The sequence below is a fragment of the Cygnus olor genome, chromosome 27 (assembly GCF_009769625.2).
Source record: "Cygnus olor isolate bCygOlo1 chromosome 27, bCygOlo1.pri.v2, whole genome shotgun sequence".
Taxonomy (NCBI): Eukaryota; Metazoa; Chordata; class Aves; order Anseriformes; family Anatidae; genus Cygnus; species Cygnus olor.
In genome coordinates, this window is record NC_049195.1 from 1,035,040 (window position 1) to 1,062,883 (window position 27,844).

The following is a 27,844-nucleotide window of genomic DNA, read 5'->3' on the forward strand; positions in this document are numbered from 1 at the left end:
GAGGGCCTTGACACCCCCGGGGGGCCCCCAAAACCCCCAGGGGGGGCTCAAAACCCCTGGGGGGGGGGGGAAACCCTGGGGGGGGGCCCTGATACTACCGGGGGAGCCTGAAACCCCCGGGTGGAGGCAAAACCCCCGGGGGGGGGGGGGGGGGGGGGGGGGCAAAACTTTTGGGGGGCTCTGACACCCTGAGGGACCCCCAGCACCCGTGGGGGCCCCGAACCCCCCCCTGGGGGTGCTGCAGACCCCGTGGGGGGGGGGCTCCAACGCACCTATGAGGGCCCTGACACCCCCGGGGGGGCCACAAAAGCCCTGGGGGGGGGGGAGGGGGGCTCAAAACCCCTAGGGAGGGCCGCGGGGTCTCCGCAGCCCCCCTGGGGGCCGTGGGGGGGCCGCCCCGGGCCTTTTGCACCGGCCCCACGCGGGGCCCACGGACACGAGTGGCGCCGCCCCCCAAAATAATCCGCAGGCCTCGGACGCGGGGCAGGAAACCGGGGGGGTGGGGGCGGGGGGGGGCTCGGGGGGGCTCAGCCCTGCGGGCCCAGGTGTCCTCCCCCCCCCCCGCGCTCCCCGTTGCCATGGGAACGGCGCCGCCGCCCCCGCGGTTGCCATGGCGCCCCGCCGCCGTGACGTCTGTTCCGCGCCGCGGTTACGCCGCTTCCGGGCCCGGTTCCCGCCATTCCCCCCCCCCCCCCGCCCAACACCCGTTCCGCCCCCTCCCCCCCCCCCCCGCGTCCCCTCCGCGCCGCGTGCAGCCGGGCCGGCGGCCCCCGCCCCCCCCCCGACCCCTGACCTCTGACCCCGTACGTCACGGGGGGGCTGTCAACGGCGGGAGGGGGGATGATGGGGGGGGGGGGGGCGGTGCCCTGGGGGGGGGGCCGGTTGGTTTGGGGGGGGGTTCCCGGTGTCCCAAGGGGGTCCCGGTTGGTTTGGGGGGGGGTCCCCGGTTCGTTTGGGGGGGTCCTGATGCCTTGGGGGGGGGGTTCCGGTTGCTTTGGGGGGTCCCGGTGTCTTGGGGGTGGGATCTCGGTTGGTTTGGGGGGGGGGCAGTGTTTGAGGGGGGGTCTCCCGGTGTCCTGGGGGGGTCCCAGTATTTTGGGGGGGGGGGAGGGGTCCTGGTGCCCTGGGGGGGCCCCGATTGGTTTGGGGGAGGGGGGTCCCGGTGTCCTGGGGGGGTCCCAGTATTTTGGGGGGGGTGGGAGAGGTCCTGGTGCCCTGGGGGGGCCCCGATTCGTTTGGGGGGAGGGTCCCGGTGTCCTGGGGGGGTTCCAGTTGTTTTTTGAGGGGGGGTCTCCTGGTGTTTTGGGAGGGGTCCCGGTGTCCCAAAGGGCGTCCCGGTTCGTTTGGGGGGGCGTCCAGCTGTTTGGAGGGGGGTCCCGGTTGGTTTGGGGGGGGGGGTCGCAGTTGGTCTGGGTGGTCCCGGGGTTTGGGGGGGGGGTTCCCGGGGTATTGGGGGGGGTCCCTGTTGGTTTTGGGGGTCCCGGGGTTTAGGGTGTGTGTGTCGTGGGGGGGGGTCCTGGTGTTTGGGGAGGGGTCCTGGGGGGAGGCACTTGATTCTGGGTGGTCCCGGTCTTTGGGGGGGGGTCCCAGTGTATGGGGGGGAGTCCTGGTGTTTGGGGGAAGGAGGTGCCGGTGTCCGGGGAGGGGGCTCCCGGTGTTTGGGGGGGTCCTGAGGTGTGTGTGGGGGTCCCGATGTCCTGGGGCAGGCTTCTGGTGAGGGGGGGGTCCCAAGGGGTATTTGGGGGGGTCCCCTGGTGAGGGGGGGGGTCCTGGTGCTTGGGGGGGGGTTCTGGTAAGGGGGTTCCTGGTCCTTGGGGGGGGTGTCCCGGTACCCCTTGGGGGTGGCTCCTGGTGATGGGGGGAGTCCCATTTTGGGGGGGGGGGGGGTCCCAGTGTTTGGAGGGGGGGTCCTGGTGTCCAGGGGGGCCGGGGCCTGTGCTCCCTGTGTGCTTGGGGGGGGGGGCAGCAGGGCCAGGCCTTGGGGGAATCCCAGGTGAGTTTTGGGGCTGGGGGGGCTTCTGGTGTCGGGGGGGGGGGGGCACAGATTTGGGGGCCATTTCGGGAATCCTCACTCTCCTCTTTATCCCCCAGGCACCCCCCCCCCCCCCAGCCCAGCCATGTTCTCGTCGGTCGTGGCCCCCCCCGGCTCAGGCCCTGCTGTCCCCCCCCTCTGGCGAGGCCCCCACCTTCGCCCGGGCCGGGAGCGACTTCGCCGACCGCTCGCAGCCCTTCCTGCTGGGGGAGCGCAGCTTCAGCCGCCAGTACGCGCACCTCTACGCCGCCCGCCTGCTCTGCATGCGGCCCCGCCTGGCGCAGCGGGCGCAGCAGCGATGGGGTGAGCCCCCCCCCCCCCTCCCCCCCCCCCCCCCCAAAAAAAAAACTAAAAAAAAAAAACTCAAACCCCGACCCCCGGCAGCCCCCCGGCCTCCTTCCTTCCTCCGCGGGGCGAAACGCCGCCGCCGCCGCCGCGCTGCTCCCCCGGTTGCTTTTCGGCCGGGGACGCCGCGGGGGAAGGATGGAGAACGTGCCCTCCCCCCCCGTAACCACCGCATCGTGGCGGGGGGGTTGGGATGGAGCAGCCGAAGCGGGTTGTTTTCCTGAGTTTTCTCCTGCCTCCTCGAAGCCTCCGCATTCCTGGCGGCGCTGACACCGTTCCCAGCCCGCCGCTGCCCTCCTCGGCCTCCCGCCGCGGGGACAACCCCCCCGTCCCCAAGCCCCGTGAGGGCAAAACCCCCGTCCCCAAGCCCCACGGGGACAAATCCCTGTCCCCAAACCCCACGGGGACAAACTCCCCAGCGCTCCCCAGGCGAGGAGGTGACAGCGGCAGCCTGGGGAGGGCCCCTGGCCATGGGGGGGCTTCCCTCGACAGCCTCCTTCTGCTGTTGTTTCTGCTGAAGCAGGACGAGCGGTTCGCTCTAGGATGAATTTAGGGAACGGTCCCACTTTGGGGGGAAAAAGGGGAAAGAAATGCCGCGAGGGGGGCCGCGGCGCTGAGCCCCCGTCCCCGCAGGCAGCGGCGTGGCGCTGCGGAAGCTGTGCGAGCTGCGGGCGGGCGAGCGGTGCTGCGTGGTGGGGACGCTCTTCAAGGCCATGCAGCTGCAGCCCTCCATCCTGCAGGAGATCAGCGAGGAGGTAACGGCGGGTGCCATGCCGTCCCCCCGGGGAGGGGGACGCGGGTGGGCTCGTGGGGCCGGGCTGGCCCCGGCGGCGGTGATGGCAGCGCGGCCGCCTCTCCCTCCCTGGCTGAGCCGCTTCCTCCTTGGCCGACGGCCGCGCCGCTGCTGGCGTCGCGGGGAAGCGCTAAGTGGAAACAGCCTCGACCGGCACGCAGCTGGCGAGCGGCCCCGAGGGCGGCCGGGCCTCCTCCGGGGGATGCGCCCGCCTGCCCGGACCCCAAAAAACACCCCCCCCCCGGGGTCCTGCCCTCATCCCCGCAGCACAACCTGGTGCCCCAGCCGCCCCTGCCCAAGTACGTGCACCCCTCGGACGAGCTGATCCTGGAGGACGAGCTGCAGCGCATCAAGCTGGCGGGGAACGTCGAGGTGTCCAAGATGGTGACAGGTAGGGGACGGCGGCGGGGCGGCCTCGGCTCTGCCGGCACCGCCGGGGCTGAGCGCCGCGCTCGCCGCAGGCACCATCCTCGCCGTGTACGGCAGCGAGCAGGAGGACGGCGGGTTCCTGGTGGAAGAGCTCTGCTTCGCTGAGCTGCCCCAGCCCCTGCCCTGGGCGGGCCCCAGCTCGGACAGGTGAGTCCCCACCGCGTCCCCATCGCGTCCCCGCCACGTCCCGCAGCCCTGGGGACCGCCAGAGGCCACCGTCCCCGCTGCCCGCCCTCTCTTCCCCCAGGTTCGTGCTGCTGGCCTCGGGGCTGGGGCTGGGCAGCGGCAGCGGCGAATCCCTGCTGGGCACCCAGCTGCTGGTGGACGCGGTGACGGGGCAGCTGGGCGCCGAGGGCCAGCAGAGCTGCGCCGCGCTCATCTCCCGCGTCATCCTGGCGGGGAACCTGCTGAGCCAGAGCACGCAGAGCCGAGACAGCCTCCACAAGGTGCGGGGGGGGCCTGGTAAAGGCTGGGCATGGGGGTGGGGGGCACGGAGGGGCTGCGCTCCTCACCGCCTCCCCGCTGCCGCAGGCCCGGTACTTGACGAGGAAGACGCAGGCTGCGAGCGTGGAAGCCGTGAAGATGCTGGACGAGATCCTGCTGCAGCTCTGTGTGAGTGCCCAGGGCTTGATGCGGGTGCTGGGGTGGGAGAGCAGCTCCCAGAGCCCCTCGGAGTGGGGCAGCGGGTGGTGGTCCCCCCACCCCACAGCCCCCGCTGTGCCCCGCAGACCTCCGTGCCCGTGGACGTGATGCCCGGGGAGTTCGACCCCACCAACTACACGCTGCCGCAGCAGCCGCTGCACCACTGCATGCTGCCCCTCGCCAGCGCCTACTCCACGCTGCAACTGGTCACCAACCCCTACCAGGCCGACGTGGACGGCGTCAGGTGGGGACCGACGTGCCACCAGGGCTGCGACAGCTGCTGGTGACAAGGGGGGATGGGGACAAGTCGCACCGAGCACAGACCTGCCCTTCCTTCCCCCAAAACGTAGGTTTTTGGGGACGTCCGGGCAAAACATCAGTGACATCTTCAAGTACAGCAGCATGGACGACTACCTGGAGATCCTGGAGTGGACGCTGCGGGCAGGACACATCAGCCCCACGGCGCCGGACACCCTGGGTAAGGGGGGGGCACCGCTGTGCTGCCCCGAGGCGGGGGCTGCGGGGCTGCAAGCGCCCCGTGGGGGCCTGTGGGGACGGGTTCCCCTCCTCACCTCTGCCCCCGCAGGCTGCTACCCCTTCTACAAGTCGGATCCCTTCATCCTCACTGACTGCCCTCACGTCTACTTCTGCGGCAGCGCGCCCCGCTTCCAGTCCAAGGTGATCACAGGTGAGTCCCGGCCCCATCCGGCCCTGTCCTCGCTCGCGGCCGTGCCGGGGCTGGCTCCTGACGCCCGCCTGTCCCCACAGGGGGTGAGGGGCAGCGGGTCCTGCTGGTGGCGGTGCCCGCCTTCAGCACCACGCAGACCGCCTGCCTCGTCAACCTGCGCGACCTCAGCTGCCAGCCCATCAGCTTCTCCGGTTTCGGGGCCGAGGACGATGACGGGGACATGGAGGTCGGGCAGTGACGGCGCGGCACGGACTCTGTCACCGCACGGAGCCGCGGAGCTGCCGCGGTGCGGGACCAGCAGCCGCTGGGAGAAGCGACGCAGCGCTGCTACCAATACAGCTTGGTTTATTCGTGTAACAAAACCGCGTGGAGGGGACTGGGGCCGGCGCCGCGAGGGCCCTGCCCTGGGGAGCGCGACAGCCCCGGCCGAGCCGCGGTGCCGGGGACCCAGGCTGCGTCCTTCTCGCCCGGCCGCGGTGGCACCGCCGGGTCCCTGGGGACGGGGCCGTGCGTCCTCGCCTGAGCCCAGCCCGGGGGATGTGCTGCAGCTGCCGGCCTTCAGGGCAGGCGTCGGGGTGGCGTGGCCGTGGTCCTGGCAAGCGAGGCGGGTGGGAGCTGCAGCCTGCCCGGCGCGGGCGAGGAGCGCTGCGGAAGCAGGTGACGGCGCCTGCAGCGGGCAAAACTCAACCAAGCGCGAGCGCCTGGAGGCAGGAGCGAGGGAACGGGTGTCCCCTAGTCGCCAAAGTTCACGGTGTAGGTCTCGGCCGTGGTGAAGGGCTGCTCCGTCCCCGTGCCCACCTCCCAAGCCTCCGTCTCCGTCACCAGCTCGGTCACCACCTCCGTTTCGGTCTCCATCTCCCAGGTGCCGGCGGTAGGAGGCTCCTGGCTCCAGGGCGCGTAGGTGGTGCTGCTGAAGGGGCTGGGCAGGGCCGTGGTGGGCGCCGGGGGGGCCGTGGGGCTGTGGGCGGTGGTGGTGGTGTTGAGGCGCCGCAGCCTCATCTGCTGCCGGAGCCGCATGCGGTGCCGCAGGCGCTGGCGCAGCCGCAGGCGCTCGCGGGGCGTCATGGGGCGCCCGGGCACGATGCGGCGGATGGGTCGGTTCCCGTTCATGGCCATGATCTCACGGATGCGCTTCCAGTTGGAGCGCGACAGCACGAAGTTGCACTGGGTGGCCCCGATGTCGTAGAAGACGCTGCAGGTCTTGACGCTGGGGTTGTAGCCCTCGGCCCGGGCCGACACGCGGTACTCGCCCGGGTTCAGGATGCGCCAGTAGTCCCCGCCGCTGGCTGCGGGCGGCGAGGGGAGGTGAGGGGGCTGCGGAGCGGGGCCGCGGCGCCCTCGCGTCCCCCCGACCCCCTACCTGTCTTGACGTTGTGCTTGATGCCCCCCACGACGATGGTGGCGTTGGCGATGGGCTCTCCCTGCTGGTCCGTCACCAGGCCCTTGATGCCCCGGTGAACCTGCACGGAGGAAAGGGGCGAGGGGAGTGCGTGGGGCTGGTGGAGCGGCCACCGGCTCCCGGCACGCACTCATGGCCGCGCGCCTACCTGCTCCATGAAGGTGAGCAGCGACTCCTTGTTGTTCTCCCACTCCTGCTGCAGCTCGCTCTCGTGCGGGAACTTGTCGCAGCCCAGGTAGACGGAGAGCTCCAGGCAGTTGGTGTGCAGGTAGCTGAAGTCGTTCATGCCTGCCAAAAAAACAACCGAGGGCCCGTTGGCATGCGGTCACCCTCGCCCACCCGGCGGCTCACTGGCACAGCACGGCCCCGCTTACTGCCGGCCCGGGGGTGCCACTTGGCCCCCTGCACGATGCCCATGGAGTCGGTCATGTCCTGCGTGTGGCAGCCCCCGCGGAAGGTCTCGGTCATGGTGAGGTGGGCCGAGGCGTAGGAGATGGCGAGCCAGCGGAAGATGGCGTGGTCGGGCGTCTCGTGCACCTCGGGGTTGTCGTCCTCGTAGTCGTCCGGCGGGCGCGGGGCAGCCGGCGTCTCGCTGGGGGGCCGGGCCGCGTCGAAGGGGTAGGACACCAGCTTCTCCCCGCCCTGCAGGTTGGCTCCCAGCACGAAGGGGTTCTTCTCCATCCAGGCCATGATGGCCCGCGTCTCCACCGCCACCTGGACAGAGGTGGTGTGACACCCGGCCCCTCGCCCGCCGCCACCACCGCCCCCGCCAGGCGCCCCGCACTCACCGTGGCGTCCTCCTCCAGGTAGTGCTGCGGGATGGGGATGTGGTGGCTGGGGAAGCGGTGCGGCACCAGCTTCCGCTCCTCGGCCGCCCACAGTGGCGAGGCCAGGTCGGGGAAGTTCTCAAAGAGGTCGTAGCCCTCCTCCGTCCAGTGGCCCAGCGCCCAGTTGCCCAGCTCGGAGCCCTGTGGGTGGTGGGGACCGGCGGTGAGCCCCCAGTGGCGCCGATGTCCCCGGTGCCACCACCGCTACCCCAGTGCCGTCCCTGCTCCTCACCGCCTCGCGGGCCAGCTCGTAGCCGTCGGGGTTGAGGGAGGGCACGAGGTGGATGCGGGTTTCGGTCACCAGGCTCCGCACGCGGGGGTTGCCGTCTTGGTACTCCTTGCAGAGGAACTGCATCAGCAGCAGCAGCAGCTCCCGGCCCAGCACCTCGTTCCCGTGCAGCCCCGCCGTGTACCTGAACTCGGGCTCGCCTGCAGGACGGGTGGCATCACGGCACAGCCGTCCCCTCCCCGTGTCCCCCCGTCCCCCCTCGCCCCCTGCCTTGCCTCACCCGTCTCGTGCTCGCCGGGGTTGTCGGAGATCTCCATGGCGTAGATCTTCAGCCCCCGCGAGCTCTTGCCGATGTTGTAGATGCGGGTGATGGTCGGGCACTCCTCATTCACCACCTTCATGAGCTGCAGGCGCAGGGGGCGAGCGCTGGGGCACGGGGCGGGGGCGGGGACGGGGAAGGCACCCCCCTGCCCCACAGGGTGCCACCGCGCTCACCTGCCTCATGTCCTTGTAGCTGTGGTGGCGGAAATCCAGGTTGTCGGCGGACGTCACCTCGTTCTGCTGGCTGTAGTAGCTGCTGATGGCTGTGGAGGGGACGGCGATGTGGCCCTGGGGACCGAGCGGCTGCCATCCCCCTGCTGTCCCCCCCCTGCCACCCCCGTCTTACTGGAGAGGGGACAGCCCAGGACCTCCAGGCGCAGGCAGAGGCTCCCGTTCCACGTCTGTGGGTAGATGCGGATGTAGCGCGCCACCACCGGCTCGGGGAACTCGGTCAGCACCGGCGTGTCCTTGTCCACGTTGCCGTAAAACATCTGGGGAGGGGACACGTGGGGGTGGCAGCGGGTCCCCAGCGCCACCCCAACCACCCCCGTCCAGCCCCCCCCATGCCGCGCACCATCTCCTCGTAGCCGTTGGTGTACATCGTCCAGCTCTGGCTGTCGTTGCTGAAGCCCACGTAGAATTTGGTGACAAAGTCCTCGCTGCGGGAGGAAGGGGACGGTGTGTGGGGGTGGCTGTCACCCCCACCGCCCCGCTGCTGGCCCCAGGGCCACCCCCCCCATCCTGTCCCCGTCCCCTTACTGGATCTGGGAGTCGCGTCCTTGCGTGATGACGCCGGTGAACTTGGTGGTGCGGCGCGTGTCCACCTCCAGCCAGTGCGCCCGGCTGTCGTCCTCGGCACACCACGCGCCATCGAAGAAATCGTCCTCGTTGGCGCCCGCCTGGGGACAGCGAGGGGACAGCGAGGGTGGCGCAGGGACAGGGATGGGGACGGGGACGGGGATGGGGACAGGGACGGGCGCCCACCTGCATGTTGAGGCGCCCGCGCTGCGCGCCCAGCCCGTGGCGCAGCATGGAGGAGGCCAGGATCTGGTCGTCCTCAATGCGGTGGGACTCCAGCCCGATGGGGGGACACTCTGGGGGGTGGGGGACATGGCACAAAGTCAGTGCCACCCCCCCAGCATGGTGACCGCTTCCCCCTGTCCCCAGGGACGGGGACACTCACTTGTCTTCTCCTCCGGCGGCGCCCACTCGTCCTCGTCTGTCTCCCACTTCTTCCCCCCTGTTTTTTTGGGTTTTCCTGGAAAACGGCAGCAAGGTGAGGGGGCAGAGCCAGGGTGTGGGGGGGACATGGGGCGGGGGGCCCCCACCCACACCCACCTTTGCGGTCCCGGCCCTTCTCCTCCACCCAGGTCTCCTCCTCCTCCTCCTTGCTGCTGCCGCCTTTCTTGGGCTTCCCTGGCAGGGGAGAGCGGCCGTCAGGGACGGGGACGGGGATGGGGACAGGGATGGGGATGGGGCTGTGCCGTGCCACCCCCCCCCAGCCTCTCACAGGGTTTCAATTTCTCCTCGTCCGTCTCCATCTCCTCCTCTTTCTCCAGCTGCTTCTTGGGTTTGGGTGGTGGGGGCAGCCCGTAGTCCACTGCAGGGAGGGAACAGGGCTGGGACGCCCCTTTGGGACATGGGGGGCCGGCCCGCGGCCCCACAGAGCCCCCGCCAGGGGCAGGGGTGCCCCCGGTCCCTCCCGGCTCGTCACTCACGGTCATCGTAGTCGGGTCGCTCGAAGCCCTCCTCGTAGTCCCCCTCGGTCACGGGGGCGGGCAGCGGTGTGGGGGGTTCCTCTGGCTTGGCTGGGGGTGGCAAAAGGGTTTGGGGGTGCCCCTGTGGGGTCCTTTACGCCTCTGTGGGGTCGCTGTAACCTTACAGGGTCTCCAGTGCCTCTGTAGGGTTCCCCATGCCCCTATGGGCGCCTCTCTGTCCCCTGTAGCTCCCATGAGGTCCCCAAACCCCTTTTGCAGTCCCCATGGCCCTGAATGAGTCCCTGTATCCCCACGGGATCCCTTGAGCCCCTGTGGAGTTCCCATGCCCCTATGGGGTCCCCATGTCCCCACGGGATCCCTCGAGCCCCTACGGGGTCCCCGTGTCCCCGCGGTGTCCCCTGCACCCTCACGTGCTCCCCGTACATCTCTGGTGTCCCCATGCCCACCCCAGCCCTGGGCTGCCCCAAAACGATGCTGCCCCCCACCTGGGGCTGGGGACCCTCCCCCACCAGCCCCCTTTGTCCCCCTGTCACTGCACTGACGTGGCGGCGTCTCCGGCTGGGGCCAGACTCGCACGGGTTTCTTCCTGCTCGGGGGCTTGCGGGGTTTCTGCTGCCGCCGGATGTACTCGACTGGGGACAGGGGGGGGCAATGACTGCGGGGCTGCGAGGCGGAGGGGAAGGGGGGGACGCATCTGTGTCCCCCCCCAGCCATCCCAGGGGACCCCATCGGTCCCCGTCCGCCCCCCGGCACCGTACAGTCCTCGTAGTCCTCCCGCTCCAGCTGCTCGTTGTAGTCCAGCGTCGGTGGCTCCGGCTCCACGGGGACCTCTGCGGGGGGGACGCGGGGGGCTGGGACACGGGGAGGTGGCAGCGGGATCACAGGGGTGGCACTGGGACACGGGGGGAGGTGGCACTGGGGATGCTGGGGTGACATTGGGATGCAGGGAGGTGGCACCGGGACACGGGGAGGTGGCAACAGGACACAGGGAGGTGGCACAGGGATGCCAGGGCTGGTACTAGGACGTAGGGAGGTGGCACCAGAGCACAGGGAGGTGGCACAGGGGAACAGGATGGCACTAGGGACACAGGGAGGTGGCACTGGGGATCAGGGGATGGCACTGGGATGGAGGCAGGTGGCACCGGGACACGGAGAGGTGGCACCAGAGGGGTGGCAAAGGAGAGGACACGGGGGATCAGAGGGGTGGCACTGGGGATACAGGGAGGGGTCACCGGGGATCAGAGGGTGGCACTGGGATGCCGGGAGGTGGCAGCAGGCCACCGGGAGATGACACGGGGGACCAGGGGGTGGCACTGGGGACACAAGGAGGGGGCACCGGGGATCAGGGGGTGGCACTGGGATGCCAGGAGGGGGCACTGGGACGCAGCGAGAGGACACGGGGGGTCAGGAGGTGGCACTGGGATGCCGGGAGGTGGCACTGGGACGCAGGAGGTGGCCTCGGGCTCTCACCAGCCTCGGGAGCGGGCTGCCAGTCCTCCCCGCCCAGCTCCCAGCGCTCCATCGGCAGCTCCTCCAGCTCGCCTGGGGACAGGGACACGCAGAGGGGTGGCAGCGCTGGTGTCCCCGGCCCACCCCCAGCGAGGGGACCCCAGGGAGGGAGGAGACGAGACGGGGGACAAGGAGCAGGACGGGGGTGACCCCGGCCACACCATGTGGCCCCCGGGGACAAAGCAGCGGGGAAGCCGAGGGGACACGGGTGACAAGCGCTCAGCACAGGACGGGACCCCCGGTGTCCCCCCGCTCACCTCGGTCTCTGCCATCCTCCTCCTCCTCCTCGGGGGCCCGCGGCTGCCCTGGGGACAGGGACGTCCCCTCTCTGTCCTCACCCCGTGGGGGGTGCGGGGCCACGGGGGGCTCCCAGGGGGTGTCCGGCAGCTCCGGTGGCCTCGTGCCCGAGGGCTTCTTGGTGGCCTTGGGCGGCTTCTCCTTGGGCGGCTTCTCCTTGGGCGGCTTCTCCTTGGGCTTCTTGGAGCCTTTGGGGGGTTTCTCAGAGCCTTTGGGGGGTTTCTCGGAGCCTTTCGGGGGCTTCTCGGAGCCTTTCGGGGGCTTCTCCTTGGGCTTCTTGGGGGGCTTGTCCCTGTCGTTGCTCTTGTCCCTGCTCTTGTCCCGCTCCTTGTCCCTGTCCCTGTCCTTGTCCTTCTTGGAGCCCCGCGCTCTCTCCTTGGGCTTCTTGGTGGGTTTGGGGGCTTTGTCCTTCCGGGCCTTCTTGGGCGCCTCGGGCTCCGGCAGCCGCTCCGGGGGGTCTGGGGGGGGGGGGTGGGTCGGGTCGAGGCGGGTGGGGACAGCCCCTGCCCAGCACCCTGAAGCCAGCACCCCCAGCTCAGCACCTCCAAAACCCAGCACCTCCAACCCAGCACCCCGAACCCAGCAACCCAGCACCTCCAAACCCAGCACCCCCAGCCCAGCACCCCCCATCACTGCTCCCCCCCTTTACTCCCCCCCCCAACATCCCACTCTCTCCCGGTACCGGGCAGCCCCAGCAGCACCCCCCCCCTCACCGGTGCCCAGCCCGGTGCCGGTGCCCGGCTCGGTGGCGAAGCCCGGCTCGGTGCCGTCCCCGTCGCCGTCGCCGTCCCGGTCCCCGTCGGGCCCGAGGAAGCCCCTGAGGAACGCCTCGATCTCGGCGTCGGTGAGCGCGGGCGCGGCGGGGTCCGGGGCGGCCCCGGGCAGCGGCAGCAGCAGCGCGGCCGCCAGCAGGAGGCAGGAGCGGGGCGGCCCCGCCAGCGCCATCGCCGCCGCCGCCGAGCACCGGCCCGGCCCGGCCCGGCCCCGCCGAGCACCGGAGGAGGGCAGGGGAGGGGCGGGGGCGGGCCGGGGGCGGCACCGGGCGGGGGTTTGGGGAGGAGGGCGGGGGGGGGGGGGGGGGAGGGGGACGGGAACGACACCGGCACCGCGTTGGCACCGCATGGCATCAGCACCGGCACCGCGTTGGCATCACGTTGGCACGGCACGGCACGGCACAGAACTTCATTGGCACCCCGCAGCACCGGCACCGAGGCACTGGCACCTCGTTGGCATCACGTTGGCACGGGAACAGCCCTGGCACCGCGTTAGCACGGCACGGCAATTCATTGGCACGCCCTGGCACCAGCACCTCGTTGGCACCGCGTTGGCACGGCACCGGCACTGTGTTGGCGTCACGTAGGCACGGGAACAGCACTGACACTGCATTGGCACGGGACGGCACAGCACTTCATTGGCACCTCACAGCACCGGCACTGAGTTGGCTCTGAGTTGGCACCGCATTGGCACTGGCACGGTGCTGGCACTGCATGGCACCGGCACTGGCACTGCGTGGGAATGGCACTGCTTTGGCACCGTACGGCACCAGCACCGGCACCGTATTGGCACCTCCTGGCACCACAACTGGCACTCACACTGTTGGCACGGCATGGCACCAGCACCATGTGGGCACTGTGCTGCATCGGCACCAATACTGGCACCGTGTAGGACCAGCACCGCTTAGCACTGGCACTGCCTCAGCACCAGCTCTGCGCTGGAACCAGCACAGCACTGGCAGGGGACCCAGCACCAGCACCGCGTGCACCGTGCGGGCACGGCACGGCCACGCCATGGCCACCGAGCGTGCGGCACCAGGCTGGCCCCATCCACCAGCACCACTTTGGACAGGCCTCACGGCACCGCGTGCCCCGTTCCTGCTGGCCCAGCACCGCGCCAGGCCCCGGCAGGATCCCGCAGGCTCCCCGGGCCCCGTGGTGGCCGGGCTGGGCCACGTGGCCGGGCTGAGCCCCGCGCTCAGCACACGTGTGGCCCCCGGCCCGGCCGTGAGTCACCGACCAGACACGCTGCGGCGGGGGCGGCTGGTGGGGGGGGGGCTGCCCTGCGGCAACCAGTGCTGCCCAGTGCCGCCCAGTGCCTCCCAGTGCCGCCCAGTGCTTCCCAGTGCCGCCCCACTCCGGTGCAGCACCCCTCCCCATTAAGCTCCCCGCGCCATGCAGCTCCCAGTACCCCACCCATGCAGACCCCCCCCCCCATATAGCCCTCCCAGTGTAGCCCCCATGTAGCCCCCCCCAGTACAGCCCCCGTTACACTCCTCCAGTTCCCAGTACAGCCCCCCCAGTTCTCAGTACAGCCCCTCCTAGTACACCCCCCCCCAGTACAACCCCCCCCAGTTCAGCTCCCAGTGCAACTCACTCCAGTACAGCCCCCTGTGCAGCTCCCAGTACACCCCCTCCCCCCCCCCCAGTTACCATTACATCCCCTCCCAGTACAGCTCCCCCAGTACAGCCCCCAGTGCAGTTCCCAGTACAACCTCTCCCGTATGGCACCCCCCCAGCTTCCCAGCACAGCCCCTCCCAGTACACCCCTCAGTTTCCAGTACAATCCCTCCAGTACAGCCCCCTGTGCAGCTCCCAGTACCCCCCCACAGTTCCCAGTACAGCCCCTCCCAGTACAGCCCCTCCCAGTACACCCCTCAGTTTCCAGTAAAACCCCTCCAGTACAGCCCCCTGTGCAGCTCCCAGTACCCCCCCACAGTTCCCAGTACAGCCCCTCCCAGTACAGCCCCTCCCAGTACAGCCCCTCCCAGTACATCCCCCCCTTCCCAGTACAGCCCCCCCAGACCAGCCCCAGGAAGAGCAGGAGGCCGGGACCCCCGTGGGGACAACGGGTGAGAGCGACCCCCCCGTCGGGGGTCCCCATGCCAGCGGCATCAGCAGGGCCCCCGGGGGGGGGGACACGCGGGGACAGGCCCGGCCCCCCCCCGCCGTCCCCACCCTTTCCTGCCGCCTGAGTCACCGCCACCCGGCCCCGGCTTCCGGGTGTCCCGCGGCTCGTGGGGTGTCCGTGGGGTGTCCGTGGGGTGTCCGTCTGTCCGTCGGGGCAGCTGCGCGTCCGCCCAGGTGTCCGCCTCTCGGGGGGGGGTCCGTCTGTCTGTCCGTCTGTCCGGGGGGGGGGAGGAAGGGAGGGGGGGCGGTGTCTTTTGGGGTGCCCGCAGGCAGGGTGTGTGCCCGTGGGGATGTCCGTCCGTCTGTCTGTCTGTCCGTCCATCTGTCTGTCCGTCCGTCTGTCCCTGGGGGCTCCCTGCCTGTCTGTCTGCTGGGGTGTCTGTCTGTCCTCCCAGGTGTCCGTCCATCCATCTGTCGGGGTGTGTCCACTTTCCCCACCTGTCTGTCTGTCCAGCTGTGCATCAAGGCGCGTCTGTCCATCAGGCTGTCTGTCCGTCTGTCTGTCCTCCTGGGTGTCCACTCACTGGGGCGTCCGTCTGTCCATCGGGGCACCCACCAACCCATTGGGGTGCCCAGCTGTCTGTCGGGAGGGGGGGGTTGTCTGTCCATCCTTCTGGCTGTCTGTCCATCCATCCACCTGTTGGGGTGCCCACCGCTCCTTCCAGCGGTCCGTCTGTCCTCCCAGGTGTCCGTCTGTCCTCCTGGGTGTCCATCTGCCCTCCCGGCTGTCCATCTGTCCATCGCCACGTCCCCTCTCCCCGCAGGACCACCCGCTCTCAGACCACCGCTCTCCCCGCCGCCTCCCCGCCACCATGTACACGGCGCTCCCCAAAAGGTACCGACCCCCCAAAAAAACCCTCACTCCCCCTCCAAACCCCCCCTGACACCCCCCCTCACCGCAGCGGCTCCCCCTTCGGCCCCGTGCCCACCCGCCCGGGGCTGCACATCTGGCGGGTGGAGAAGCTGCGCCCGGTGCCAGTGCCGGAGGCCTCTTGGGGCACCTTTTTTTCGGGGGATGCCTACCTGGTGCTGCACCTGGAGCCCGAGGAGCGAGCCCACCTGCACCTCTGGATCGGTGAGCACGGGGTTGGGGGGGGCAATATGTGTGGGGGGGTCCCGCTGAGCCACCCCCGCTCCCCGCCGCAGGCCGGGAGGCGTCGCGGGACGAGCAGGGCGCCTGCGCCCTCCTCTGCACCCAGCTGAACGCGGCGCTGGGTGAGCGCCCCGTCACCCACCGTGAGGTGCAGGGCAACGAGTCCGATGAGTTCATGGAGTACTTCCCTCGCGGCGTCACCTACCAGGTACGGGCTTCGGGAGCCCGAGGGTGCCAGGGGGGTGCTGGGCATCCCAAATGGGTGCTGGGCATCCCCAGTGGGTGCTGTGCATCCCAAATAGGTGCTGGGCATCCCATATAGGTGCTTGGGCAACTCTGGTGGGTGTTTGGGCTTCCCAAACGGGTGCTGTGCATCCGTGGTGGGTGTGCAGGATGCCCCCAAGCGCCCAGCATCCCCCCACCTCGCTTGCTCCCCACCGAGCACGTGGCGTCCCTGCTGGGTGCTGCCCACCCCCAGCGCTCAGCATCACCCCTGGGTGCTCAGAACCTCCTCTGAGGCCCTCAACATCCCTACCATGGGGCTCAGCATCCTCTCTGGATGCCCAGTCTCCGTGCTGGGTGCTCAGCACCCCCCCTAGGTGCTCAGCAACCCCCACGGGTGCTGGCCACCCCTTCCCAGCGGTCAGTGTCCCTGTTGGGCGCTCAGCACCCTGTGCCGGCAGGAGGGTGGCGTGGATTCAGCCTTCAGGTCCGTGCACCCCGGCGCTGGCCCCGGCCCCGTGCGCCGGCTCTACCAGGTGAAGGGCAGGAAGAAAATCCGGGCGACCGAGCGGGACCTGAGCTGGGCCAGCTTCAACACCGGCGACTGCTTCGTCCTTGACCTGGGCGAGGTGGGTGGTGCCAGCCCTGCCAGCCCCCAGACCCTTCCCGCTTGGTGCAAGTGCCCCATGTCCGTCTGGGTGTCCGTATGTCCGTCCATCAGCCCATCGGGGTGCATCTTCGGTCACTGGGGCACCTTGCCATCCATAGGGATGTGTCTGTCTGTCTGGGTGTCCACAGGTTGGGTTGTCTGTCTGTCCTGAACATCAGTCTGTGGGGTTGTTCATCTGTCTGTTGGGGCGTCTGTCTATCCATAGGGGTGTCTGTCTGACCTTCCGGGTGTTCATCTGTCTGTAGGTTTCCATCTGGTTATTTTTCTGGGTGTCTACCTGTCCTGGGTGGCCATATCTGTCTGTCCTGAACATCAGTCTGTGGGGTTATCCACCTGTCCTTCTGGGTGTCCATCTGTTGGGGTGTCTGTCTGTCCTCACCACCAGTCTGCTGGGTTGTTCCTCTGTCCTTCTGGGCATCCATTGGGGCATCTTGTCTATCCCTAGGGCTGTCTGTCCATCCTTGTGGACATCCATCCACCCATCGGGGCATCGGTTTATCCATACGAGTGTCTGTCCGTCCTTCTGGGTGTCCATCTGTTGGGGTGTCTGTCTGTCCTTCTGAGCATCAGTCTGCTGGGTTGTTCCTCTGTCCTGGGCATCCATTAGGGCATCTCATCTATCTATATGGCTGTCTGTCCATCCGTCCGTCCGTCCGTCCGTCCATCCATCCACCCACCCATCGGGGTATCTGTTTATCCATATGGGTGTCTGTCCATCCCTCTGGGGGTCCATCTGTTGGGTGTCCCTTGGGCCATCCCACTGAACTAGCCCCGACCTGGCAACTGCTTCACCCTCAGCCTAGTGGTGGCCACCGGGCTGGTGCAGGCTGGCCCCGCCACCGCTGTCCCTCTCCGTGTCCCCAGGCCATCTTCACCTGGTGCGGGGCCCGCTGCAATGTCCTGGAGCGCAGCCGGGCCCAGGAGCTGGCGGCGGCCATCCGGGACGGCGAGCGGGGCGGCAAGGCCCGCCTGGAGGTGGTGGTGGACGGCGAGGAGCCACCGGAGATGCTGCAGGTGGGTGCCCGTGGGACGTGAGGGGACGCGGGTGGCCCTGCCGGGGCTCTGTCATGCCGTGTTTTTGACCCGCAGGTGCTGGGCCCCAAGCCCAGCTTGCAGGAGGGCAGCCCCGAGGAGGACGCGGTGGCCGACCAGAGCGCGGGGACAGCCGTCCTCTACAAGGCAAGGCCACCATGGCCTGGGGCAAGGGGCTGGGCACGGCCTGGGGATGCTGTGGTGGCCCCGAGGGGACATGGGCTGGTGGCAAGCAAGAGGGACCTGAGGGCATGGCCGCATGTGGCACCAGGGGAGGGTTGGATCAGGCGTCAGGAGGAATTTCTTCACGGAGAGGGCGGTCGAGCTTTGGAAGGGGCTGCAGGGGGAGTGGTGGGGTCCCTGCAGGTATCTGGGAGCTGTGGACGTGGCACTAGGGGACATGGGACAGTGATGGGGCTCAGATCAGGTTGGTGAGCTCGAAGGTCTTCACACCAGGTGACCCCACAAACCTCTGGGCACAGCTGGGACATACTGTGGTGGCCATGGGGCTGGGCAAGGCCGGGGTGGCCCCTGTAGGGGGGGGGACACAGGGCTGGGCATGGCCAAGGGACGCTGTGGTGGTGGCAAGGGGCACAGGGCCACACAGAGGGCCACGGGGATGGCCTGGTGGTGACACCACGGCGGTGACACCCTGGCCACCGCAGGTGTCGGATGCAACGGGGCGCATGGACCTGACCGAGGTGGCCAGGAGCAGCCCCTTCAGCCAGAGCCTGCTCTGCCCCGACGACTGCTTCGTGCTGGACACGGGCGCCGGGGGGAAGGTCTACGTGTGGAAAGGTGCCTGGGGACGGGGACAGGGACAGGGCAGGGGACAGGTCCCCCCCTCCAAGGCTGACGTCCCCATCCGCAGGGCGCAAAGCCAACGAGCAGGAGCGCCAGGCGGCTCTCAGCGTGGCTGAGGAGACCATCGCCCGCATGGGCTACTCGCCCCGCACGCAGGTGGGCACAGGAGGGCTGGGGGGGGCCACGGTGATGTCCCCTCGTCCCATGTCCCCACCGTGTCCCCGTCCCGCAGGTGGAGATCCTGCCGCAGGGCTGCGAGACGCCCCTCTTCAAGCAGTTCTTCACCAACTGGAAGTGAGGGGAGGGCACCATGGGGCCAGGATGTGCCCCTGCCACCCCTGGGCCATTTCCAAGCCCAGGCCACCCCTGTGCCATCCCCCAGCCCCTGCTACCTCCAAGGCCATGCCATCCCCATGCCACCCCCGTGCCACCTCTGTGCCCCCTCCATCTCCATGCCCAAGCCACTCCCGTGCCATCCCCATGCCCCCTCCATCTCCACCCCGGTGCCGTTGCTGTCACCCCATCCCCACGCCGCTGCCACCCCTGTGCCCCATCCCCTGCTGTCCCCAAGCCCATTTTGTCCCCGTGCCCACACCTGTCCCCTGTCACCCCTCTCCCCACCTGCTCTGCTGCTGTACCTCTGCCACCTCCACCCTGCCCCGTGCCCTCATGTCACCGCCGTGCCCACGTCATGTCCCTGTGCCACCCCCGTGCCCCGTCACTGCCATGCTCACGTGCCGCCCCCCTCCTGCATCCGTGCCCTGGCGAATAAAGGCCCGATGCTGAGCCCCGTGTCCCACTGCCAGCCTGGGGGGCAGGAAGATGTGGGGCTGGGAACAGCAGGGGGTGGTGGTGGCCACGGCAAGGTGGCCCTGGCACCCTGGGGCCTGGCAGCACCCACGGGTGCTGAGGTGACAGGGAGGCAAAGGGGCTGCGGGGGCACCCCCTCAAGCTCCCCTCACCCTGGTGTCCCCACACCCTGCTATCCCTGTGTCCCCTGCATCCCCCTCGCCCTCAGTGTCCCCAGGTCCCCAAAATGCCCCTATAGTGCCCTATGCACCCGGACCCCCCCACTGCTCACTCCGGCAGTGGTCTCTGGCTGCTCTTCTGAGCAAACCTCCCTCCCTCGTTAGACTCATCGCCAGAACCAATACTAATTACCCACCTAATTATCCCTGCCCTCACGCCCTGGCGCACGAACCCGCCCAGCACAGCGCGGCCGCAGCTCCAGACCCATTGCGAAACCAGCGCTGAGCCCCACGCCCAGCTCAGCTTCCCCTTATTAAAGGTTTCTCGTTAGTGCCGGCGGCTGACATTAAAAACCCATGCCTTCTGCCAGCCCTGTGCCAAAACACCGCCATTTCACCCCAAATCATGCTGAAAAGCCTTACAATGTAGGAGTGGGGATTAACCACGGGACACGGGGTTAGGGGAGCGCAGAGTGGGGACCCTGATGGTGGCGCAGAGCAGCAGGGGCATGGCCGGGTCCTGTGCAGCCGTCACCAAAGAAAAGCCCTTTTATTGACCCGGGGGGGGGGGCACGAGCGGCCCCAGCATTGCTAAAACCCATCGTAAAACCCGTCGCATCCTTCTGTTCCAAAAGCAACACCAGGGAAAGGAGCTGGAGGCGACCGAGAGGAAGGCGGCAGCCAGACCGGGCTCTTCCTTGTTCACAGTGAATGGGGCACGCAGGGGGGAGCCCTCGCTCACAGCTTTTGCTAAAAACCCCCACTTTGGCCTCGTTTGATCTCCTCCCCAGCTGGAAAGCCGAGCGCTGGCTGCAGCTCTGGGCTCCCTGTGAGGGGTCGGACCGCACGAGATGCCAGAAGGAAGGGGAGCCTGCAGGGCAGGCGGCTGCTCCGCGCCGGGACGGAGCCGTGGGGCTTCTGCCAGTGCCCCCGGGAGGGCATTTACGGGGGCTCCAGGGTCGGGGGTCTCGGGGCCATGGCACGTCACTCAGAGAGAAGGAAGAAAGGCAGGAAGGAAGGAAGGAAAGCCACGCGCTGCTTGGAAGAACCAGGCTGGAGCCGAGTGCTCCCGAGGGGCCGGGAGCTGCTGTGGCCCCCGCCGCCCCCTTACTCGATCAGTTCCACGTAGTTGGCGGGGAACATGCCGAAGTGGCCGTCGGGGCCGTAGCCCCGCCACCAGCCCTCGTCGATCATCTCAATGTTGGTGATGATGTTCTCGGGGTCAAACGAGATCTCAGTGTCGTCAGCTGGAAGGAGACGGAGTGGGGGGTGAGTGAGGAACAGCCCGGAACCCCGGGGCTGCCCCGAGCCCCCCGCCTGCCTCGGGTGTCCCTCCTTTGGTGCTGGGGATCCAACTGCTGGCACGGCCAGGGCTGGAGGGAGCCAGGGCAGCTCAGACGTTACAAAACACAAATATCCGGGCAAAGCTGGCTCCGGGACAGGAGGGAGGACAGCAAGAAACAGATTTTAGGAAATAAAAGGGAGGGAGGGCATCGTCCCCCTTCACTTGCTTTCCCAGCTCTGCAGGGGGTGGGAGCTGCTCCCTGTTGGCCCTGCTGCGGATGCCGCAGTGCGATGGGCAATGCCCTGCCCAGCTCTGAGCCCCGCGCCCCCCATTTAGGAGGAGCCCCCCCCAGCCCGTACCCGCTTGGTAGTCATAGAGCGCCCGGGCACACAGCCCCTTCCCTGCCAGGTCCGGCGTCTGCTGGTACTCAGCGGGGTAGTCGTACTTAGCCCCATCAGCATGGTCCTTCGGGAGGGAGAAAAGGGTGTTAACGATGCTGTGCCTCGTTAGGCGGAGCCAGGCTCTGGGGCACGGGGTCTGCCACGGTGCAGGATGCAGCCAGTGAGCAGCGTCCCCCCAGCACAATTCTTTGCTGGATATGGCCACCCCGGTGCCACGAGTCCAGAAAGGCCACGTCCAGAACACTCCCCTCGAGCTAAAGAGAGGAAACCGAACATCCACCACATCTGCAAAGGAAGTGCTGCAGCGTGACACAACCCCGCTAGTACACAGCGGAGAATCTGACGCAGCCTGCTGAGAACAGCCGGCCTTGCCTGGCCCTGCTGCTTTGGGATGTGCAAGCAGGAGGAGGAGGTGTAGGGGATAAAAGCCCCGAGGGCACCAGCGGGGCTCGGACCCACGGGGATGCTCGGGGTGCATCCCGTCTGTGCCACCCCAACCTGAGGGGGCTCCTCATAGATGGCCGAGGCGTCCGGCGGCTCCTCGTACACATCGGCCTCGTCCGCAGGGGGCTCCGGGGCGCTCGAGTTGTACCCTGCAAGGGGAACGTGTGTCACCAACCCGCTCCCTGCTCCCCCCTGCCACCGTCCCTGAGGTCCCTGCGCTGCAGGGAATGGGCTGAGCGAGCACAAAACCCCGCAAGGGGGAAAAGCGTGGGGCTGGGGAGCCCTAAAAAGGATGAGACGCGGCATTTCCGATGGGGACAGAGCGAGCTTGCCCGAGATTCATCATTTCCTAAAATACCAGCGACGCAAATAGCCAGGCTCTGCTGCTTGCGGCGAGCGGCGGGGAAGAGCCGGCGCCGAGACCTTGGCCAAGAGCAGCATCTAGTGGTGACCGCAGCCGGCCCCGGCCGCCCGCACAGCGGCCTCGGGGAAAGGCTCAGCGTGGATGGTGAAGCCCTGGCCGGAGGCTGAACACCAGCATTCAGCCAGGAGGTCACAGGACCACGGGGTGGTGGGGGCTGGGGGCACCTCCGGGCCCCTCTGGTGCCACCCAGCTCCAGCAGGGCCACCCAGAGCCCTGCACCACGTCCAGACGGGTGCGAAGGCTCCGAGGAGGAGGCTCCGGCACCTCTTGGGGGACCTGTGCCAGGGCTCGGGCACCCGCCCGGCACGGCCGCGCTTCGTGCTGCTCAGGGGGAGCCTCCCGGGCTCCAGTTTGTGCCCAGAGCCGCTGGGCCTGGCACTGGGCACAGCTGGAAGGAGCCCAGCTCCGTCCCCTGCACTCCCCATCCTCCCGCTTGGCTTTGGCATCACCCTCAGACCTCGAGCCAAAGCCAAACCCTGCCTGCTCTCTGTGGAGGCGCAGGAAGACGAGGACAAGGCAGAAACCGAGCAGAACCTGCTGCCAGCTCCGGGGACACTTCGGAGAGGCGCGGCAAGAAACTGTGCTCGGCCTGTCCGCGAAGGCACGCACCTGCAGCGGGCACCGGCGATGCTGGCGGTGTCTCCCGTGCCGGGGGGCTGGGGCTCGGCACCGCGTTCGCCTCCCTCTGCAGGAAGGGGCTGCGCAATTTGCCTGGAAAAGGAGACGGAGGTGCTGGAGGAAGGGGCTCAGGTACCCCTCGCTCACCATCTGCCTGCCACCGGGCTCGCCTCCCCAGCAGGATTTTCCAGCTCCGGTCCCTCTTGCAAAAAACGAGTTTGTCGACTGGTTACAGCATTGCCGCAGCCGAGCGAACAAGAAACCAGCCCCGACGTCGTGTCGGAGAAGCAGAGCAGCTCTGAGGCCGGCAGCGCCGGCTCCCCAGGGATTTTCCTGCCGCTCTTATCTCGCCCATCGGTGCCTCCGAGCGCAAACAAGCACGGGGCCGCGCCACCAAGGTGCGCTCGTGCTCCTTCCGCAAAACCGGGGAACATGAGTTACTCTGGACTAATTCGAGTCGTTCTCTGGGGGCTGGGCTGCTGGGGGGGGGATGTTGGCCTGGGCACATCACGTGTTTGCAGCGGCTTCCTCGGCTGCAGCCCCAGCTTCGGTTTTCACAACTTCCTGGCTCCTGCCCCGCGGAGCGGCTCGGTCTCGTCGGCTGCGCTCGAGCGTGCGAGCAGCCGGGCGGGACGGCAGGCAGCCAGGCCGGGTTCCTTTCCAGCATTAGTACGTCTCATTAAAAAAAATATGAAGAAATCTAAAGCTTCCCGGGTACAGCGGGGTATGGATACGGCAGTCTCGGGTGTTAACGATTCCCCCCCGCCTCGGGAGCCCCCCGGTGCCCACTGCCGCGTCCCACCTGGCTGGGCAGCGGCTGCTGTGTCCCCGGGTGCCGACCTCTCCCTCTGCTTGAAGATGTCCCGGGGGTTCACCGGCCTCTGAGCGATCAGCGACGCTGCCTCCTGCATGGGAACCGGGGGTTAAGCAGGGGCCGGGGGGGCTGGAAGGGGCAGAGGGGCCAGGAGCAGCCCCCCAGCACGGGTCCCCCCTCAGCAAAGTGCACCTGGGCTTTCTCCACTGACTCGCTCCTCCTGAAGCCTCTCCGCTGCTCGGCCTCCTGCTCCTCCGCCTGCTCCTTCTGCGGCACAAGAGGGGTCAGAGACATGGAGCCACCCCCCCGGGGACCGCAGAAATGGGGACAAGGGGGGGTGGCAGAGGGAGAACAGAGGGGACATCCCCTGGATTCGGCACCCCGAGACCCTCAGAGAGCCCGGCGCCGAGGCTCACCCGCTGCTGCTGCTCCCTGTCCCTCCTCTCCGCCTCCTGCTGCAGCCTCCTGCGGTGACAGAGGGTGACAAAAGGACAGCTAAGCACCACGGCCACGCGGGGACGGGGACAGCACAGCGGGAGCTGCCCCAGGGAGCTGGGGAAGGCTCTGCCCGTGGGGAGTGATGCTCGGAGCCTCCCCAGCCCCGGGGAGAGCAGACACACGGCTGGCGTCAGACACACGGCCGGAGGGTTCTCTCCACACCTCCCGTTGTGTCATGGGAGCGCAAGCCGGGGACACGTCACGGCCGCCAGGGACTCACTTCTGGGCCTCGATTTCGTTGGAGCGGGCTTTGTATCTCTGCTCCCGCCCCGCTGCCTCCTGCAGCTCCCGCTCCCGCCGCTCGCGCTCCAGCCGCTGCCGTTCCTCCTCCGCCCGCCTCTTCTCCTCCAGCCGCCGGTTCTCCTCGTCTTTCTGCCGGGACGCGCACAGGTCGGCTCCACAGTCCCCCAGCCCCGGAGCTTGGCTTCGGCGAGCAGAGAGCAGCCCGGCTGCACAGCACTCACCTCGGCTTTGGCCCAGAAATTATCTTTATTCACCCTCTTGATTTCGGACATCGCGTTCGTCTTCTGGTAGACAGAGCCCTGCAGGGCGGCAGAGCGTGGTGGAGCTGAGCAAAACCCCCGAGCTCCCCCAAAAAAACACCCCGAGCTCCGTCCAGCCCTGTACCCGGCACATCACGGTGCCGCAGGACGGCCGTAAGGTGGTCTCGGGCATCTCCTAACACCAACTCACCACGGGAGCCTGGGGTCCGGCGTCCTGGAAGCGGCTGCTCTCCTTGTGGAAGCTGTAGTTGGCCCCCGAGGCTTTGGCCACCTTCTCCATGATGAGCTCGGGCTCCACGTCCTCCTCGGCACGCGCATTGATGGTGACATGCGCGCCCTGCACGGGGACAGCCCCAGCTTACGGGGGTGGCCTCGAGGTGACATCCTCAGGGACCACCCCATGGCAGGAGAAGGGTTGAGGGGCACCGGGAGCCCGCCGGACCTTCAGGAAGCCGGCGACGGTGCTGACGTGGTTGGCGCAGGCTCCTTTCCGCACGTCATTGACGCCTTCGCCTGTCTGCAAGGGAAACCATTGGCACCTGCTTACCGGGGGGGTCCCAGCCCACGGGGGTCTCTCCAGCAGCAGCACCTTGAATCTGGGATGGAAAACTGTCCCCAGGTGCCATCTGGGGACCTCGGTGCTGCCTGGCTGCAGGGCACCCGCTGTTTTTTTTGGCCACCAGGTGTTTTTTGGCACCGGGGGAGGTCCCCAGCGTGTGTCCCGGTCCCTGTCCCCACTCACCCAGTTGATGAGGACGTATTTGGGCAGGCCGGAGTTGGGGTCCTTCACCCTGCAGAAGGCGTACATCACCTTCCCGCTGTTGAGCTCCTCCACCATCTCCTCCAGGCCCCCGTCTGCGCCGGGAGAGGAGCGGGGCTGGGGCTTGCCAGGGGACCTCGGCACCTCCTGCCTGGCCCCACAGCCCCCCCCAGCAGGGAATCACCCGAAAACCCCGCTCTCATCCCCGAAACCAAGCCCACCAGCGAGGATCCCTCCTGCTTTGAGCCCAGCAAAGCAGAAAAGGGGCTGACGCTCACTGGTGGCAGCCTGCTCAGACCGGAGCTCTCCTTCCTCGCCGCTATGAAATATTGATGGCCCAGCAAAAAGGCATCGGATGCTCCGCGGGAGGGGACGTGCGGGACCTCTGACCCGCACCCAAAAGTCCCCGGTGCCAGCCCTAAACCCTGCCCCCCCCCCCACCCCCCGAGCTCCTCGTGCCCCCTGCGCGAAGTGCAGGCGGGATGCCGGGGCGGCGGAGCAGGAAGGAAAGGGCCGCTGGATGCAAATCCGGTGGGCAGGGATGGGCGGCACCGGCACCGCCAGGCTCCGGCGTGGGAACCCACAGCCGGGCCCAAGGGGCGGGGGGGGGGGGGGCAGGGGGCAGAGCCAGGCGCCCACTTCCCTGTTCCCGGGGGGGCCGTGCCCCGCGCTCACCCCCGCAGCCGGCCACGCGCAGGTCGTTGCTGTTGCCTTCATAGGTGAACAGGGCCCTGCGGGACACCCGGGGGGGGTGACCCACGGCCCCCCCCACCCCGACCCCTGTGCAACGCCCATCCCCTCCAGCCTCTACCTCTGCCCCCCCCCCAGTCCCCAGCCCCCTTACACTCTCACCTATGGGTACCCCACCCCCTGCCCCCCCCTGCACCCGCACAGCCCCAACCCCCTGCACCCCCCGCATCCCCCAGCACCCTCAAACCCTCCCCCCGGGATACCCCCACCCCACCCCCCCATGCCCCCACAGCCCCCCCAAACCCTACCTATGGGTACCTCACCCCCCCATGCACCCCCCAGCCCCAACCCCAATCCCCCCCAACCCCCATCCCCGCGTTCCCCACCCCCCAGAACCCCCTCCTCCCCCTCCCCCCCCATACACCCCGTGCACCCCCAATTTCCACCCCCCCACCCCCAGAGCCCCCTCCCCACCCCCCCGCTTTCACTTTCACTTCCCGCCCCCTCCCCCCCACTTCCCCCCCTCCCCCCATTTCCCCCCCCAGCCCCTCCCCCATCCCTCCTCCCCCCCCCCATCCCGGTGCCCCCCCTCGCCCCCCCGCGCCCACCAGTCGGTGGGGCTCCCCGCCGCCACCACCCTCCCGTAGGCCTCCTGCAGCGCCCGCCCGTTCTTGCTGAGGTTCAGCGCCATGGCAGCGCCCGCTCCCGGCCCGCCCCGCGCCGCGCCGACGAGGCCACGCCCCCTCCGGTGGCCACGCCCCATCGCCACGCCCCCCCGACAGCCTCGCCACGCCCCCAGGTACCGACGCCCCGCCCCCATTGGGCGACGCCCCGCCCCGCCCTCAGGCAGAAGGGCCACGCCCCCGGCCACGCCCCCTTCTGGAGAGCCCCGCCCCTCCGAGCATCGCCCCCCGCCCCTCCGAGCATCGCCCCGCCCCTCTGGACATAGCCCCGCCCCTCCGAGCATCGGCCCCGCCCCCTCGGTCTACCACGCCCCGCCCCTCTGAGTCTAGCCCCGCCCCCTCCGAGCCACGCCCCGCCCCCGGCCCCCCCCGCCCCACGCCCCCCTCCCGCCCCGTCCCGTTTTGGGGCGTTTTGGGGGGATTTCTGGTTTATTTTTTTCCCCCCAGGTTTCCGCCCCCCCGAGGGGGGGGGGGCGCTGTAGATGTGCCCCCCCCAACCCCGGGGCCGTTCACAGCTCGCCCCCCAACCCATGGGGGCCTCTCGGGGGGGGGGGGGGGCTGCAGGTGTCCCCCTCCGGGACTGTGGGACCGGGGACACCTGGGGACCCCTGGGGACAGAGGGACCCCCAGGCACCATGGGGCACCCGGACCGCCCGGGACCCCCCATTCGCCACGGGACCCCCAGCAGCCATAGGACCCCTGGACCCCCCCCGGGGCCCTCCAGACACCCTGGGGACCCCGGGGACCCCGGCCACCGTGGGACCCCTGGGACACCCCAGGGCCCCCAGGACATCCCAGGACCCTTGGACACCCCAGACCCCATGGATGCCCCGGGACCCCTTGGGGAACGTGGGACCCATGGGACCCCCGTCAACCACGGGACCCCTGGGACACCCCAGGACCCCTTGGACACCCCAGGACCCCGACACCCTGGGACCCCTGGGACCCCCAGTCACCATGGCACCGCGGGGCACCCCAGCACCCCCTAGACACCCCAGGACCCCAGGGTGCCCCAGGCACCCTGGACACCCCAGGACCTCTTGGACACCCTGGGACCCCCGGGACCCCCTGACGCCATGAGACCCCTGAGCACTCCGGGACCCTTGGCCACCATGGGACCCCTGGGACCCCTGGGACCCTCAGTCACCATGGGACCCCTGGGCGCCCCAGGACCCCCTGGACACCCCGGTGCCCCAGGACCCCTGGGTGCCCCAAGCCCCCTTGGACACCATGCCCCCCCCTGCCACTATGGGATCCCTGGGACACCCCAGGACCCTCGGGACACCCCAGGATCCCCGGACCCCCCCACCCCACCACCAAGCTCTCCCCGCGCCCCCCTGCACGGCAGGTGCCGGGGTGGCGGGATGGACGTGGGTGCGAGCACCCATGGGTGCCTCCTCCCCACCGCCCTCGTGCACGGGCTGCTGTCACCACGGGGGGGACACGGGGAGGGGGGACAACATCGACGTCCCCACCCCAAAACCTGGCAGCAGAAATCACGGCGGGGGGGCTAAATCCCCTGCGTGCGGGGAGCTGCCCCCAAACCCTACAGATCTGTGGGGTTTGGGCGCATCCCCGGGGGGGACCCCGCACCCGGCGCGGGCGCTGCCAGCTGTGCGCGGCGCCTTAACGAGTTGTTAATTAAAAGCAGGGGCAATCAAACCTCTGGGGGGGGCTGCGCGGCGAGGGCCGCCCCGACACCCGGCAGCTGCTCCCTGCGAGCCGCGGGCGGGGGCTCGGGGTCACCGCCGGTTCGGGGGCACAAAGGGCTTTTCAGCCTTTCCCTGCCATATTTCGGGGGAA

At 69.1% G+C, this 27,844-nt stretch overlaps 4 protein-coding genes across 6 annotated transcripts; 2 read left to right on the forward strand and 2 right to left on the reverse strand.

Annotated features, from left to right (window-relative positions):
- Positions 1–578: 578 nt before the first annotated feature.
- On the forward strand, positions 579–5,291 carry POLD2 (DNA polymerase delta 2, accessory subunit). Its single transcript, XM_040538082.1, has 11 exons — positions 579–803; positions 2,092–2,335; positions 3,011–3,132; positions 3,438–3,561; positions 3,632–3,746; positions 3,847–4,045; positions 4,131–4,211; positions 4,328–4,485; positions 4,592–4,719; positions 4,828–4,929; positions 5,010–5,291. Exons 1-11 carry the CDS (start codon positions 579–581, stop codon positions 5,165–5,167), a joined length of 1,656 nt encoding a protein of 551 aa, XP_040394016.1. The 3' UTR covers positions 5,168–5,291.
- Positions 5,258–12,211, reverse strand: AEBP1 (AE binding protein 1). 3 transcript variants are annotated; one of them, XM_040538223.1, is made up of 21 exons: positions 11,943–12,211; positions 11,190–11,687; positions 10,894–10,965; positions 10,182–10,253; positions 9,966–10,055; positions 9,424–9,513; positions 9,216–9,305; positions 9,044–9,121; positions 8,889–8,963; positions 8,690–8,799; positions 8,465–8,604; positions 8,280–8,364; positions 8,052–8,196; positions 7,880–7,968; positions 7,665–7,788; positions 7,388–7,584; positions 7,117–7,296; positions 6,703–7,042; positions 6,477–6,616; positions 6,290–6,389; positions 5,258–6,215 (listed from the first exon to the last, which is right to left on the reverse strand). In XM_040538223.1, the coding sequence occupies exons 1-21, from the start codon at positions 12,172–12,174 to the stop codon at positions 5,662–5,664; spliced, it is 3,501 nt and encodes a 1,166-aa protein (XP_040394157.1). In that variant the 5' UTR covers positions 12,175–12,211; the 3' UTR covers positions 5,258–5,661. The 3 variants fall into 3 exon arrangements, with proteins under 3 accessions (XP_040394157.1, XP_040394156.1, XP_040394155.1); XM_040538222.1 differs by having other exon boundaries at positions 10,182–10,274; positions 11,943–12,203; XM_040538221.1 differs by having other exon boundaries at positions 7,388–7,579; positions 7,660–7,788; positions 10,182–10,274; positions 11,943–12,195.
- Positions 12,212–14,029: 1,818 nt separating this feature from the next.
- Positions 14,030–18,739, forward strand: CAPG (capping actin protein, gelsolin like). The gene is made up of 10 exons (XM_040538226.1): positions 14,030–14,306; positions 14,897–14,967; positions 15,035–15,207; positions 15,279–15,433; positions 15,909–16,076; positions 16,982–17,131; positions 17,207–17,296; positions 17,815–17,947; positions 18,021–18,109; positions 18,186–18,739. The coding sequence occupies exons 2-10, from the start codon at positions 14,945–14,947 to the stop codon at positions 18,249–18,251; spliced, it is 1,047 nt and encodes a 348-aa protein (XP_040394160.1). The 5' UTR covers positions 14,030–14,306; positions 14,897–14,944; the 3' UTR covers positions 18,252–18,739.
- Positions 18,740–19,439: 700 nt separating this feature from the next.
- Positions 19,440–26,138, reverse strand: DBNL (drebrin like). Its single transcript, XM_040538225.1, has 14 exons — positions 25,967–26,138; positions 25,344–25,399; positions 24,651–24,763; positions 24,351–24,425; positions 24,099–24,245; positions 23,870–23,947; positions 23,626–23,777; positions 23,324–23,372; positions 23,100–23,174; positions 22,896–22,998; positions 22,085–22,186; positions 21,106–21,200; positions 20,566–20,671; positions 19,440–20,168 (listed from the first exon to the last, which is right to left on the reverse strand). The coding sequence occupies exons 1-14, from the start codon at positions 26,119–26,121 to the stop codon at positions 20,029–20,031; spliced, it is 1,446 nt and encodes a 481-aa protein (XP_040394159.1). The 5' UTR covers positions 26,122–26,138; the 3' UTR covers positions 19,440–20,028.
- Positions 26,139–27,844: the final 1,706 nt, after the last annotated feature.

What these genes read in the sequence shown, in the direction of transcription:
- AEBP1 (XM_040538222.1), bottom strand. Translation starts at nt 12,174, where the DNA reads ATGGCGCTGGCGGGGCCGCCCCGCTCCTGCCTCCTGCTGGCGGCCGCG. An exon ending in GCCGCCGGAGGAGAAGACAA is followed by an intron (nt 8,800 to 8,888) that starts GTGAGTGTCCCC and finishes CCCACCCCCCAG; the next exon opens with AGTGTCCCCCCATCGGGCTG. An exon ending in ACGAGCTGGCCCGCGAGGCG is followed by an intron (nt 7,297 to 7,387) that starts GTGAGGAGCAGG and finishes CACCACCCACAG; the next exon opens with GGCTCCGAGCTGGGCAACTG.
- POLD2 (XM_040538082.1), top strand. Translation starts at nt 579, where the DNA reads ATGGGAACGGCGCCGCCGCCCCCGCGGTTGCCATGGCGCCCCGCCGCC. An exon ending in GACCCCTGACCTCTGACCCC is followed by an intron (nt 804 to 2,091) that starts GTACGTCACGGG and finishes TTTATCCCCCAG; the next exon opens with GCACCCCCCCCCCCCCCAGC. An exon ending in AGATCCTGCTGCAGCTCTGT is followed by an intron (nt 4,212 to 4,327) that starts GTGAGTGCCCAG and finishes TGTGCCCCGCAG; the next exon opens with ACCTCCGTGCCCGTGGACGT.
- DBNL (XM_040538225.1), bottom strand. Translation starts at nt 26,121, where the DNA reads ATGGGGCGTGGCCACCGGAGGGGGCGTGGCCTCGTCGGCGCGGCGCGG. An exon ending in CCGTCGCCGGCTTCCTGAAG is followed by an intron (nt 24,246 to 24,350) that starts GTCCGGCGGGCT and finishes GTCCCCGTGCAG; the next exon opens with GGCGCGCATGTCACCATCAA. An exon ending in CCGGACCCCAGGCTCCCGTG is followed by an intron (nt 23,948 to 24,098) that starts GTGAGTTGGTGT and finishes GCCGCCCTGCAG; the next exon opens with GGCTCTGTCTACCAGAAGAC.
- CAPG (XM_040538226.1), top strand. Translation starts at nt 14,945, where the DNA reads ATGTACACGGCGCTCCCCAAAAG. An exon ending in TACACGGCGCTCCCCAAAAG is followed by an intron (nt 14,968 to 15,034) that starts GTACCGACCCCC and finishes CCCTCACCGCAG; the next exon opens with CGGCTCCCCCTTCGGCCCCG. An exon ending in AGCCACCGGAGATGCTGCAG is followed by an intron (nt 17,132 to 17,206) that starts GTGGGTGCCCGT and finishes TTTGACCCGCAG; the next exon opens with GTGCTGGGCCCCAAGCCCAG.